General features: G+C 42.5%; 1 protein-coding gene across 2 annotated transcripts in view; it reads left to right on the top strand.

Annotated features, from left to right (window-relative positions):
• The first annotated feature begins 6962 nt into the window (after positions 1–6962).
• nrbp1 (nuclear receptor binding protein 1) overlaps positions 6963–14795 on the top strand; it is a 111379-nt gene continuing 103546 nt past the window's right edge. Inside the window, exon 1 of one of the 2 annotated variants that reach the window (XM_043695360.1) lies at positions 6963–7395. In XM_043695360.1, the coding sequence (XP_043551295.1) occupies positions 7228–7395 (168 nt within the window). In that variant the 5' untranslated portion in view covers positions 6963–7227. The remainder of the gene's footprint in view (positions 7396–14795) is intronic. The other variant, XM_043695361.1, reaches the window with a different exon arrangement.

Raw genomic sequence — 14795 nt, forward strand, 5'->3', positions numbered from 1 at the left:
AACCTGAGGTGTACTAACTTCTGAGGGATGTACACAAGGTAGCTACAGAAAAGCATTTAAACTTAGTAAAGAGATCAGTAATGAGAGACACAGGAGGTTTAGAGAGAATTTGAGGAATGCTTTTCATCCAGAGGTTGTGGGCGTCTGGGACTCACTACCTAAAAGATTGGTGAGAGTGGGAATCCTTAAGACATTTCAGAACTATTTAGATGAACACTTGAGACACCAGAGCACACATGTCTATGGGCCATTTGCTGTAAAAAGGGGTTGGGATAAATGGATCTTTGATGACTGACATGAACACGATGGGCTGAAGGGCCTTTTTCCTCATGTAAAAACTTTTAAAGTAGTATAAGGTTAGGCAACCGTTGAACTCAATTTTAAGCCATGTTTTTCTCTTCATAGACGATGACAGAGATTTGTGTTTCTCCAGCACTTTGTTTTTAGGGTGGCACAGTGGTTAGCACTGCTGCCTCACAGCACCAGGGTCCCAGGTTCAATTCCACCAAGAAGGGCTTATGCCCGAAACGTCGATTCTCCTGTTCCCTGGATGCTGCCTGACCTGCTGCGCTTTTCCAGCAACACATTTCCAGCTCAATTCCACCCTCGGGCAACTGTCTGTGTGGAGTTTGCACATTCTCCCGGTGTCTGTGTGGATTTCCTCCCACAGGCACAAAGATATGCAGGCTAGGTGAATTGGTTGTGTTAAATATCCATAGCGTTAGGTGCATTAGTCAGAGGGAGGTGGGTCTGGGTGGGTTGCTCTTTGGAAGGTCGGTGTGAACTTGTTGGGCTGAAGAGCCTATTTCCACACTGTAGGTAATCTAATCTCAGATTTTATTTAATTTCTCCAGCAGTCACAGTATTTTGCTTTTGATACAGTACGAGGCTTACTTCTGTCATCGAGGAGAAAGTGAGGGCTGGAGATCAGAGCTGAAAATGTGTTGCTGGAAAAGCGCAGCAGGTCAGGCAGCATCCAAGGAACAGGAGAATCGACGTTTCGGGCATAAGCCCTTCTTCCAAAACGTCGATTCTCCTGTTCCTTGGATGCTGCCTGACCTGCTGCGCTTTTCCAGCAACACATTTTCAGCTCTTACTTCTGTCATCCAAAGGAATGGACTTATTTTTCGAAGAAATTGTAAATTTAGTCCAAGAGGCATAAGCTTTCCAGATCATTACTGATATGGTCAGCTGTTAGGATGAATGGAGAGTCATATTATAACATAACCCTTTTTTGCTTTAATAAATTGTCAATAATCTAAACAAAACATATGTAGATGCCGGCAATTCTGAAATTAGAACATAAAAAAATGGAAATTCTTAGGTCATATGAACAAGGATAAAGACTAGGAGAAAGTGAAGACTGCAGATGCTGGAGATCAGAGTCAAAAGTGTGCTGCTGGAAAAGCACAGCTGGTCAGACAGCAACGGAGGAGCAGGAGAATCAACGTTTCTGGCATAAGGCCCTTCATCAGGAATTCTCCTGCTCCTAGGATGCTGCCTGACCGGTTGTGCTTTTCCAGTAAGGAATAAGAGTAGGCCACTTGGTCCTGTCAGTTTGCTTAGCCATTCAATAAGATCATGGCTGATATGTTTAACCTAAACTGTACATTCCTGCATATTCTCGATAATCTTTTATCTCCTTGGTAATCAAGCATATATTTATCTCTGTTTTAAAGAAATTCAAGGATTCTGCATCTATTGCATTTTGAGAAAGAAAATGACAAAGGTTCTCAACCCTCAGAGAAAAAAATGTTTCCTCATCTCATAACTAGATTCCTGCTTATTTTTAACCTATGACTCTTAGTTCCAGAATCTCCCACAAGAGCAAACACTTTTTCAACAGCCACCCAGTCAAGTTCCCTCAGGATCTTATATGTTTTGATTAAGTTAGCCCTGACTCTTCTAAATTCAGAGAATACAGGCCTAGCCTGTCTAGCCTTTCCTCAAGGCAATCTGCTCATAACGTGTTTTGATTGTGATCTGGCCTGAAATTAGATAGTTAAAGCAATAAACTAGTTCCTTTTGTTAAGTCAGACATTATCTACTTGCAAATGTACATTTGAGAAGAATTATTTAAAGGGATGGGAAATTGTATTTTGGGTCTCAAGGGTTTCAATTGGAAGCGATGACAGAACAAATCTGGAAACTTTTTTTTAAATGGAAAATAAATATGACAGGCAACATTTATGGAGAGAAACAATTAATGTTTCAGTTTGATCATTTATCAAGTCCAAGCCTGTTCCTGCCTCCACAGATGTTGCCTGATGTGATGAGTAAGACCTTTAGACCTGGGAGTAGAAGTTGGCTATTCACGTCATCAGCATCAGATTATTGCATATAATAATCCACAACTCCACTTTCCTGCCTTTTCCTTATAATTCTTGATTCCCTTACTGGTTAAAAATTTGTCTCTTTCAGTCTCAGCTGGGGGAGTATTTGAGGCAGGAATCCTCATCCATGTACTTGGGTGAGGACTTGAAATGTCATAACAAGCCGATTGCACATTGACATCTGATTCCAATGTTGTTGCTGCATGCAACCATAAGGAAGTCAGAGAAATGCTACTCAGAGAAAAAAACCTTAATGCCTCGGCGACTTTGAGTAAAGAAATCAGAACTACTCTGTGACTTAAACTCAGGACTGCTTGCTTACAAATTCAGTACAAAATCTCTAAATGAAATTCACATCCAGTTCCTTTGTGAAACTGTAAATACAATAGTCCCCCTGAACCCGTGGGGGATATGTTCCATGACCTACCGCAGATAGGAGCAAGCCCATTCATTTCAATGGGAAACGTAACTTCCCGGCAGCCTTCTGGTCCCTGGTTCTGGAAGGTTCCTATAGTATGTTTGGGCTGCAGATAACTGAAACTGTGGATATGGGAGTCGCCCTGTATTCATTTAAAATGAAATGTGGAGAATCAGCCTTTTTATACGTATCTCTGTTTTTCAAACGTTCGCTTTACGCCACATCTCTTTTATGAAAGATCCACATTAGTGCCTGTTTTCACAAATACAAAGAGGATTTTCGCTTTTACGAAAAATGATGAAATTTTTCCCATAGAGATCGTGCATCTTCGCTTTATGCCATTTTCAGCTTATGAAAGGTTTCCTGGGAACGCTTTACTTTTGGATAACGGGGGATACCTGTATCATAGAAAATAAATTATGTTGAACAAACTGAGAATAGATTTTGACATACCAAGATAAAAGGATAAGTACAGTGAAAAGCTGTGTTTGTAAGCAGTACAGGCATATCATAGTAACCCAGGTGGAAAAAAAAATCTTTGACCAAGTAAGGCTGCAGGATGTACAGGAAGCAACATTACCAAGATCAGAATTATTTGAAATTAGTCCATTCATCAGTCTAATAATGGCAGGGAAGAAGCTGTTCTTGAACCTGCTGGTGCGTGTGTTCAAGTTTCTGTATCTTGTGACTGATGAAAGAGATGATAGGAGAGCATTACTGGGGTGGGAAGTTGACAGCCTTTCTGTGGCAATGAGAAGTGAAAATGGAATCCTTGCATGGGTGGTTGGCTTTCGTGATAGTCTGGGCCGTGCACAGTACCTTCTGTAGTTTCTTAATGTCCTGGGCATAGCAGTTGCCATACCAGGCTGTTATTTACCCAGACAGTATACTTTCTGTGGTGCATATGTGAAAATTGGTAAAGGTCTTTATGAACATGCTGAATTTCCTGAGACACTTGAGGAAGAAGCATTGCTGTGCCTTCTTGACCATCGCATTTATGTGGAAGTCCAGGACAGATTCTCAGTTATCGTCACTCCTAGGAACTTGATGCTCTTAACCTCCAAAATTAGAGAGTGCGGTGTTAAAGTATTTGCAAAATAAAGATGATTCAAGAACAAAATGCTTTCATAGTATGAATGGAATGCACTGTCTGGAAGTATGGAGTCAGGTTCAAGTTGAGACTTTCAAGATGGTGTGAGATGACACTTCACCAGCTCTGATCAAGAGTCATCTACACTTGAAACATTAGCTAGCTGTCACTCCATGGATGATGTGTGACCTGCTGTGATCTCCAGTATTTGTTGTTTTCAGTATGAGATAGCAATTTGAATAGCAATAAAAAGTGGATGGAAAATGTAGAATGATTCATACAGAGAGCTAGCGTGCTGATGAAGGGCTGAATAGCCTCTTCCTGCAGAGTAATCAATTCTAAGAGCAATTGCATTTATTGGCAGTGGCACTCAACTGATCAAACTGAAAATAGTCTCTATCCAGATAACAGTTAAAAATCACACAACACCAGGTTATAGTCCAACAGGTTTATTTGGAAGCATTAGGTTTCAGAGCACTGCTCCTTCATCAGTTAGCTGTAGAGCAGAACCACAAGACGTTAAGGACAAAAGGGTAACTAGGGACAAAATAGGACCCCTCAAAGATCAGCAAGGTGGCCTTTGTGTGGAGCCGCAGAAAATGGGGGAGGTACTAAACGAGTAGTTTGCATCAGTATTTACTGTGGAAAAGGATATGGAAGATATAGACTGTAGGGAAATAGATGGTGACACCTTGCAAAATGTCCAAATTACAGAGGAGGAAGTGCTGGATGTCTTGAAACACAAAGGTGGATAAGTCCCCAGGACCTGATCAGGTGTACCCTAGAACTCTGTGGGAAGCTAGAGAAGTGATTGCTGGGCCTCTTGCTGAGGTATTTGTATCATTGATAGTCACAGGTGAGGTGCCGGAAGACTGGAGGTTGGCTAAGGTGATGCCACTGTTTCAGAAGGGTGGTAAAGACAAGCCAGGGAACTATAGACCAGTGAGCCTGACATCGGTGGTGGGCAAGTTGTTGGAGGGAATCCTGAGGGACAGGATGTACATGTATTTAGAAAGGTAAGGACTGATTAGGGATAGTCAAGATGGCTTTGTGTGTGGGAAATCATGTCTCACAAACTTGATTGAGTTTTTTGAAGAAGTAGCAAAGAGGATTGATGAGGGCAGAGCGGCAGATGTGATCCATATAGATTTCAGTAAGGCGTTCGACAAGGTTCCCCATGGGAGATTAATTAGCAAGGTTAGATCTCATGGAATACAGGGAGAACTAGCCATTTGGATACAGAACTGGCTCAAAGGTAGAAGACAGAGGGTGGTGGTGGCTGGTAGTTTTTCAGACTGGAGACTTGTGACCAGTGGAGTGCCACAAGGATCGGTGCTGGGTCTTCTACTTTTTGTCATTTATATAAATGATTTGGATGTGAGCATAAGAGGTACAGTTAGTAAGTTTGCAGATGATACCAAAATTGGAGGTGTAGTGGACAGCGAAGAGGGTTACTCAGATTACAACAGGACCTTGACCAGATGGGCCAATGGGCAGATGGAGTTTAATTCAGATAAATGCGAGGTGCTGCATTTTAGGAAAGCAAATCTTAGCAGGACTTGTACACGCAATGGTAAGGTCCTAGGGAGTGTTGCTGAACAAAGAGACCTTCAAGTGCAGGTTCGTAGCTCCTTGAAAGTGGAGTCGCAGGTAGATAGGATAGTGAAGAAGACGTTTGGTATGCTTTCCTTTATTGGTCAGAGTATTGAGTACAGGAGTTGGGAGGTCATGTTGCGGCTGTACAGGACATTGGTTATGCCACTGTTGGAATATTGCGTGCAATTCTGGTCTCCTTCCTATCCGAAAGATGTTGTGAAACTTGAAAGGGTTCAGAAAACATTTACAAGGATGTTGCCAGGGTTGAAGAATTTAGCTATAGGGAGAGGCTAAACAGGCTGGGGCTGTTTTCCATGGAGCGTTGGAGGCTTAGGGGTGACCTTATAGAAGTTTACAAAATTATGAGGGGCATGGATAGGATAAATAGACAAAGTTTTTTCCCTGCGGTTGGGGATCAGAACTATGAGCATAGGTTTAGGGTGAGAGGGGAAAGATATAAAAGAGACCTAAGGAGCAACGTTTTCACACAGAGGGTGGTACGGGTATGGAATGAGCTGCCAGAGGAAGTGGTGGAGGCTGGTACAATTGCAACATTTAAGAGGCATTTGGATGGGTATATGAATAGGAAGGGTGTGGAGGGATATGGGCCGGGTGCTGGCAGGTGGGACTAGATTGGGTTTGGATATCTGTTTGGCACGGACGAGTTGGACCGAAGGGTCTGTTTCCATGCCGAACATCTTTTGACTCTATGATCTTGTAATGAGAGTACAGAGGCAGTATCTTCCTCTGGGGGTGAAGGGCAAAGCTGGAGGGGGAAGGTTGTGTTTCCATGCTGTACATCTCTATGACTCTAAGACACAGAATTTATAGCAAATTAAATTCTGTATCTTATGGTCCTACTCCAAAATCTGGTGCTTCCAAATAAACTTGTTGAATGATAACCTGGTGTTGTGTGATTTTTAACTTTGTCCATCCCAGTCTAACACTAGCGCATCCACATCTGGGTATCCAAATGCATAAATTTCCACAACCCGCCTACCTGTGCATCCCGGATCTAATTGGTTGCTGCAGCCGTCACTAGACTCAATTGGCGGGTAAGCATTGGTCGGAAAGGTTACCAGGAAGCGGTTGAATCCCTCCAATGGGGAAGGCGGCCGGCGTTGGTCTGTCCTGCCTTCTTCAGCGCCTCGTAAAGCACGTGACATAACCGTTGATCTGCCACCACGCGCGCCTGTCTCTGACTGGTCAATATCAAGATGTCAAACTGTCGCTTAGGAGGAAGCAGGTAGCTGCGCTCCGCATACCAAACGCGTGGCGCTGATTGGATCATCCCGAAGTTGCTGTCGCCGTCACGGAGGCGAAGTGGGTTGTGCCGGCCCGGCCCTCAACCATTTCGAGCGCTTATTGGTAGCCTGTACTGTCAGTCAAACCGTCGCCCGGGGGAGTGGGCGGAGAGGCGCGTGCAATCCCCACTCCGGATTCCTATTGGTCCGTTCCGCTGCCTGGCAAACCATCGCCCTGGGGAAGTGGGCGGGACGGCTCGTGAGCTCGAGCGAATGGAGCCGTGGTCGCCATTAAACGTGGGGCTGAGGAGATTTTAACGCCCAGGTGGGATCGAGAGGAAGAAATCGGGCGATCTTTTACGAAAGCTTCCCACATCTTCAAATGGTAGCCCCCTCAAGAAGGTAGAGCTGATTTGAAATCATCCGACCAGGAGTTGTCGGTGTTTCACCTATCCCCGCCCCCCTCCCTTCTCTCTTCATCCGGTCTCTGGGCCCTGAGTGTTTCTTTCGCCCCCCCTGTTTCGAGGGGAGAAGGAGGGGGGCGGGATGTCGGAAGGCGAAAAGACGGCCGTGGTGGCCGCAGCGGCGGACAAGGCGGCCGAGGCCATGAACGCCGCCGCCGAGGTGGACGACGAAGAGGAGGATGAGAGCGAGGACGAGAGCGAGATCCTGGAGGAAAGTCCGTGTGGCCGCTGGCAGAAGCGACGGGAGGAGGTGAGCTCCTTTGATGACGGAGATGGATGGATGGATTGGGGGGGATGGATGGATGGGGGGGAGGGGGGGGTTGATTAGGGGGAAGCAACCCCTTCTGAATGGGTGATCTGTCCCTCGCCTTTAACTGAAACATTTCAAACCCAAGTTTCTCCTTTTTAAAAAAAAACACGAATGCGATAAAGCTTGACAGGAGCTTGTGCCTTTGGTATCAGACTTTTTACCTTGCAAGTTGAAGACACAGGGAGGATGTGGTTGCCCCAGTGGGTTTGCAGAGTAGATTCACTAACGTGATGTCTGGGCTCTGCTGGAATTATTCATAGGGAAAGGAGTAGGCCATTCAGCCCCTCCGGCTTGTTCTGCCATTCGTGACAGTGCCCCATGCACCTGCTTTTGGCCTTCATACCTTTTGCTGAACAAGAAAAAAAACTACCTGAAATTTATTACTAATAACTGATCCAGCGTCAATTGTTATTTGTAGTAGCATGTACCAAACCTCTGCCACCCTTTCTGGGTAGGACTGCTTCCTGAAATTACTCCTGAATGGGTAAAAACAATAACTGCAGATGCTGGAAACCAGATTCTGGATTAGAGGTACTGGAAAAGCACAGCAGTTCAGGCAGCATCCGAGGAGCAATAAAATCGACGTTTCAGGCAAAAGCCTTTCATCAGGAATACAGGCAGAGTGCCTGAAGAGTGGAGAGATAAATGAGAGATAAATCTCTCCACCCTTCAGGCACTCTGTCTGTATTCCTGATGCCCGAAACATCGATTTTACTGCTCCTCGGATGCTGCCTGAACTGCTGTACTTTTCCAGCACCTCTAATCCAGAATCACTCCTGAATGGTCTGACTCTGATATTTATACCTTGCTCCCTAGTTCAAGAATCGCCAACCAGTATTTCTTTGACCACCTAGTCTGTTTGTGTTATTATCTTTGAGATCACCCCCAACCATCTAAATTCTAGAAAAACATGGCTAACTTTTATATTCTCTCCTCATAACTTAACCCTAAGTACAAGTATCATTCTTGTAAACCTACATTGTACTCCTCCCAAGGACAATAAACTGTTCCTAAGAGTTGGTGTCCAGATCTGCTGAGGGTAGTGGGGTCTAACCAGGGGTTTGTATAGCTGCAAAATAACTTGTGCATCTTTGTGCTCCAGTCTTCTCAATATAAAGGCTGGCATGCCAATAGCTGCTTTGATAATTTTCACTTGTTCATGGCATTTTCAAAACTTAAACACCTGAACTGCAAGCTTCTTTGGCTGTTTAATTTCATGCCACATAGCAAGTATCCTTGCCTTTTTGCTTGACAAAAATGGATAAACTTGCACTTATTTACATTGTAATCTGCCTGCTGCTGTTCACCTAGTCTCTCAATATTTAGCTGTGGAGATAGACTAGATAGGTTGGGATTGTATTCCTTACAGCAGATAATCTTTTAAGATTAATTCACAATGAGGATGTCACTGGCATTTATTGCTCATCCCTAATTCCCCAGAGGGCAGTTAAGAGACAACCACATTGCTGAGAGTCTGGAGTCACATATCGGCTAGACCATATCTCCTTCCCTAAAGGACATTAGTGAATGACATGGGTTTTCTGACAATTGATAATGGATTCATAGGTTAACAGTCCAGCAATAAAATCGCTCGGCTGTTGCCTTCCCCTTTTAAGGAAATCTTATTGAGGTTTATGAGGTTCTGAGGAGCATGGATAGGATATGTAGAAAGAATCTTTTTACCCTTAGAGCGCTTAGCTAAAATTATTGGGGACAAAGAAATACAAGTGCTTGGGAGAATGTGAAAACAATGTACTGAGTGGAATTATGAACTATAATCATAATGAATGGTGGAGCAAGCTCACAGAGCCAAATGGCCTATTCCAGCTCTTATTCTGTGTTTTAGGGGATTTGAGATATTTCTTTTTGTGCAGATAATGGTGGGTGTCTGGAATTTACTGCTTAAGAGGGTGGTAGAAACTGGAAACAAGGGGTATTAAACTGGATGACTAGTGGATGGTGCAGAATGATGCCAACTGTACAACTTCAATTTTTACGCCAACTGAGGCCCCCGTGAAGGTGCCGACTTTACAACCTTGTCTATCACTTGAGGCTTGGTGACCGTCATGGTAAACTCACCACTAATTGTCTCTGTGTAATAGAATAGCAGCCCTATGGTCCTCTGGGAATATAATGACTTTACCTCTTTAGATGAGCACTTGAAACACCACAGCATACAAGGCTATGGGCCAAGTGCTAGAAAATCAGGTTAGAACAGATAAATTCTTGAATACCAGCATGGACTCAATGGACAAAAAAGTCTTTTTCCATACTCTGACTCTACAACTTGAAGTAGAACAAACTGATGATTTAAAACAGGCAACTCAGTATCTCTGGTTTATATCTGGGCTGTGAAAGCTCTTAATTAGATAACTTGCAAAATAGCAGAAATTAGTTGTGAATGTTTCTGCTAACTTGTTTTTTTTATCAATTTTAATTATATTACTGGCGAAACAGCATTTTTCTAATATATCTTTTACACTGCTAGCGATTGGATTCTGGTGTCATTTTTTTCACAGAAGGTGCAGCTGTTTTCAAGACATGCTTTCTTAACATCTGCCATTTCCATATATAGTCTTCAAAAGCTTGGAATATAGGCGACAGATATTCTATTTATTCCATCAAGTATGTAATGTCAGTTTGGAATGGTGGGGAGTTTATTGGGCTTGAAATTTGTTGACAGCAGATACCCGAGATAGATACGGATATTTTACAATGGTGATTAAAACCTGTTTTTTGAGTGCAGTTGTGGAAAATTTAGTTCGCTGAATGCTAAAGGAAATCAGTTGGTCGATTTTTTTTAAAAGGTGATTTATCATTCCATTTCAAAGACGTCAACATTTTACAGAAATAATCTTGTGTGTAGTTCCAGGTTTGGAAATCCCATGCAACAAAAAGGAATTGACCCATTTATGATCCCGGTTTCCTTCCTCTGTAAAGGGTTCCTGACTTTGATGCATATGACTTTAAATTCAACTGCAGCCTGTTAGCAACCACTTCCTCGCTGAATCAGGGTTATGTAAGTAATGTTTGAGTTTCTGAACCTGGAGGTTCATCTTCAGAAAAGGCAACAACACTTTGCTGTAACTATTATTCATGCCTTCTCACCACCAGACTTGACTATTCCAGTGTTTTCCTGCTGGTTTCTCTCTCATGATTCGCATTAGCTTCTATTTTTTCAGTTTTGAATTCCTGCTCGTCGCTATTTGTTTGTGGCATCATCCCTTTCTAACTATTGCTGCTTCCAGTTTCCCTGCTCCAATTTTTTTTTTAAGTTATTCTGGAGTTAAGGACCCTAGATAAGTGATGACATAGTTGATAATGATAGGGTGAAGGAAGAGGGATGGGGAGAGCTGACCTGTGTACTGGAGGCCAGAGTTCGAGTAACATCAAGATGTTGTATTAGGTGAGGTTACATGAGGGAGTACACCATAAAGGGATATGTATAGCAGCAAAAGTAGAAGAAATTGGTGCTGCAAGAATGTTGGTCACTCAATCAAACATCAATCACACTCCATCATAAGGTCAGAGTGGTGATGTGCAGTCACCACTCTTTGTGTCTTCTCAGACTGAAGCAGTCCATGTTCAGATGCAACAAGATCTGGACACTATCTAGCCTTGGGCTGAGAAATGGCAACTAACATTCACTCCACATGAATGCTAAGCGATGGTCATCTCCAATAAGAGACCATCTTATCTAGACTCCTTGATATTCACTGAACTCCCCACCATCCACATTCTTGGAGTTACCATTGACCAAAAACTCAACTGAATTTGTCACATAAACATAGTGGTTACAAGAACAGGTCAGAGGCTAGGAATACTCTGGAGAGTAACTCGCCTCTTAACACCCCAAAGTCTGTTTACCATCTACAAGGCACCAGTCAGAAGTATGATGGAATATTCCCCACTGGCCTGGATGAATGCAGCTCCAATAACATTCAAGAAGCTTGACGCTACTCCGGCTAAAGCAGCCAGCTTGACTGACACCACGTCATCAAACGTGGGCTCCACTCATCCCCTTATGTTCACGTCCAAAATCATTTATATAAATGCTGAAAAGTAGTGGACCCAGCACCAATCCTTGTGGTGCTCCACTATGACTATTGGTTCCTTTCCCCAAGGGTTATCAAATTCCAATGATATCTTATCACCCCTTTTCAACAACAAAAAGGACACACAACCGCTTTGGTCTTGGAAACTCCCCCACTTTCCATAAAAGAGCATATTTATTACCTCTCAATGTGCACCTTTTCATACTTGAACCTCACCAATTAATTTCCTACCTTTTTAAGTAGAATGAATCCAAATCGCGACAGTTTGTTGTGTCCCTTTGTATGGCGTTCGACATGCCACTGCACCTACAATTTTGGTGTCATCAGCCAACTTAGTGGACAGCGCAGAGGGTTACCTCAGATTACAACGGGATCTTGACCAGATGGGCCAATGGGCTGAGAAGTGGCAGATGGAGTTTAATTTAGATAAATGTGAGGTGCTGCATTTTAGGAAAGCAAATCTTAGCAGGACTTGTATACGCAATGGTAAGGTCCTAGGTAGTGTTGCTGAACAAAGAGACCTTGCAGTGCAGGTTCATAGTTCCTTGAAAGTGGGGTCGCAGGTAGATAGGATAGTGAAGAAGGCATTTAGTATGCTTTCCTTTATTGGTCAGAGTATTGTGTTCAGGAGTTGGGAGGTCATGTTGCGGATTTACAGGACATTGGTTAGGCCACTGTTGGAAGTTTGCATGGAATTCTGATCTCCTTCGTATCGGAAGGATGTTGTGAAACTTGAAAGGGTTCAGAAAAGATTTACAAGGATGTTGCCATGGTTGGAGGATTTGAGCTACAGGGAGAGGGTGAACAGACTGGGGATGTTTTCCCTGGAGCACCGGGAGACTGAGGGTGACCTTATAGAAGTATATAAAATCATGAGGGGCATGGATAGGATAAATAGGCAAAGCCGTTTCCCTGGGGTGGGGGGAGTCCAGAACTAGAGGGCATAGGTTTTAGGGTGAGGGGAAAGATATAACAAAGGCCTAAGAAGCAACATTTTCATGCAGAGGGTGGTACATGTGTGGAATGAGCTGCCAGAGGAAATGGTGGAGGCAGGTACAATTGCAACATTTAAAAGGCATCTGAATGGGTGCATGATTAGGAAGGGTTTGGAGGGATATGGGCCAGGTGCTGTCAGGTGGGACTAGATTGGGTTGGGATATCTGGTGGGCGTGTACAAGTTAGACTGAAGGGTCTGTTTCTGTACTGTACATCTCGATGACTCTATTAGGGCTAAGGAGCAAAATTAGGTGACCACCAGTTTAGTGGGAACTCTGCCAAGGGAACAAAGTTGACATGATGAACAGGATAAGCTCAGATGGCATGAGATTTTCAATGTATCCTTACAATATCTTGAAGTGTCATTTCACTTGAATGTGATTACATGCTGAAAGGAAAGTATTATGTGGAAATCAATGTTTCATTTCCTTTCCCCTTTTTTCTTTGCTTTGCAACATAATGCTTACTGTGAAATGAAGGCAAAAACAGCATTAACTGAATTAGCTAGGGAGAAGTCACAGTCTGTTTTCCTTCCTACTGTTTATGATAGGGCAAAGATTTGTTTGTTATGCACACCACTATTTTCCAGCTTTTTCTGCAGAGTTGGGTGAGTGCAGGATCTGTTTGAATATCAAGTGGATGAATAATGTGATTTTCCTGCACTTGACTAATGTGGTCATACTTAGTGACCCCATGTCTGAATTCTGTAAACTTGGATAAGATAGCAGCGGGTGCCATGCAACTTGGATATGTAATTTAACTTTCCAAAGCAAGATCAGCGATTCTTTTGTCTCTACTTATAAAGTATTGGTTTAGAGTTTATTTCTCTAGCTTGTAAGCAACATGCAGCCAGTACTTTGTCACCTTTAATGCTGGACAGATTTAATGTTGATTAATAAGTGCAGTAGCACTAGGGAGCATGTATTTGGAATGAAATTGGAAATCCTAGCAAATTGGCTTTTTCATTGGTGCAATACAAAGCTTCCTTGTGAAAGTTTCACTTACGGTGAAACTTTGTTACTTACATTGCACACAAAGGAGCAGTTAATCGTTGACTTGAACGAGAATGAAGAGTTATGGGGTTTTAAATTGGAAGGTACATCCCCATTTTCTCTTATAGTGGCAGCTTTCAGAGAGGTACATCTAACTAGATAACTCTTCAGATGAAGTCACTCTGTTGATCTTTCAGATTGCGAGATCCTGGAATAATTTCATTGGAAATCTGGATCATTTGTTCAGCAAGTGTGGTTGGAAATGCACGGAAACCATCAGTTTATCATCTTTTTTAGATAGGGTTGGAGAAAGTACTGTGCTCCAATGCATTTTAGTTAGCTTCAATGTGACTCATTCATAGGCTGTACAACAGTATGATTTTCATGTTTGGTTCAAGCCTAAGCATGTAACCCAAAATTTGCATTTAAATGCTTCAAACTGGGCGATAGCAGCCACTCATCCGAGCCTTTGTCAACATTAGAAAAGGAAATCTGAAAATTTTATTTGAAAAATGGTTGGATATCAAAAGTGAAAAAGACAGAAAATTGATTACCATGGGAATTTATGAACAAAGGGAAAATATTAGGATGATTCTCAAGGACACTTACTCAAGATGTAGAAAATTTTAATCACTGAAATATTGTATCTGTTGGGTAGCAAAAATGTGTTGGAGTGAGTTAAAAGAACTGCAAACTGATGCAGATTTCATTGTTTGTTAGATAATCTCTAGGCTACAAAATTCTAGGTGCCAGTTTATTCATCTTTTTAATTCCTGACTCCTGATGACCAAACTGCATGAACAGCCTATTTATATTTCATTCTTGTGTATGGATGCTGAGTGTAAATGTGCGATTTTTGTTTTTGGGAATGGAGGTGTAATGTCAGGCAAACCAGATTGTGTTCTTCCTCAATCTCTGTGTGCACTTCCAATATTTCTTATCCATTAGATTAAGAACCAGGACAAATTATGTATTTTGTTTTAGCTGAGGGATCAGGAAAAATTGTGTGCATTGCCACTCCAATGAAGATCACAAAATGGCAAGTTCAGCACAAGGCTAATCTGTCCTCTACAGCTTTGTGCTACAGTACCATTGATAGAAGGGATCCGAGCTGCTAAGGCAAAAATAATGCATTTGTGTTCTAATTTGCACTGTTGTAATGTACTGAGCCCACAATTTCAACTCTGAATTCATTGTTATGCAATCCTTTTGGCTTATATGCAGTGACCAATTTGAAACTTTGATTTGGTGATTTGATTTTTTAAAAAATAAAGACATTAATTGTATTTTTGTCTGC

The sequence above is a fragment of the Chiloscyllium plagiosum genome, chromosome 9, assembly GCF_004010195.1.
Source record: "Chiloscyllium plagiosum isolate BGI_BamShark_2017 chromosome 9, ASM401019v2, whole genome shotgun sequence".
Classification (NCBI taxonomy): domain Eukaryota; kingdom Metazoa; phylum Chordata; class Chondrichthyes; order Orectolobiformes; family Hemiscylliidae; genus Chiloscyllium; species Chiloscyllium plagiosum.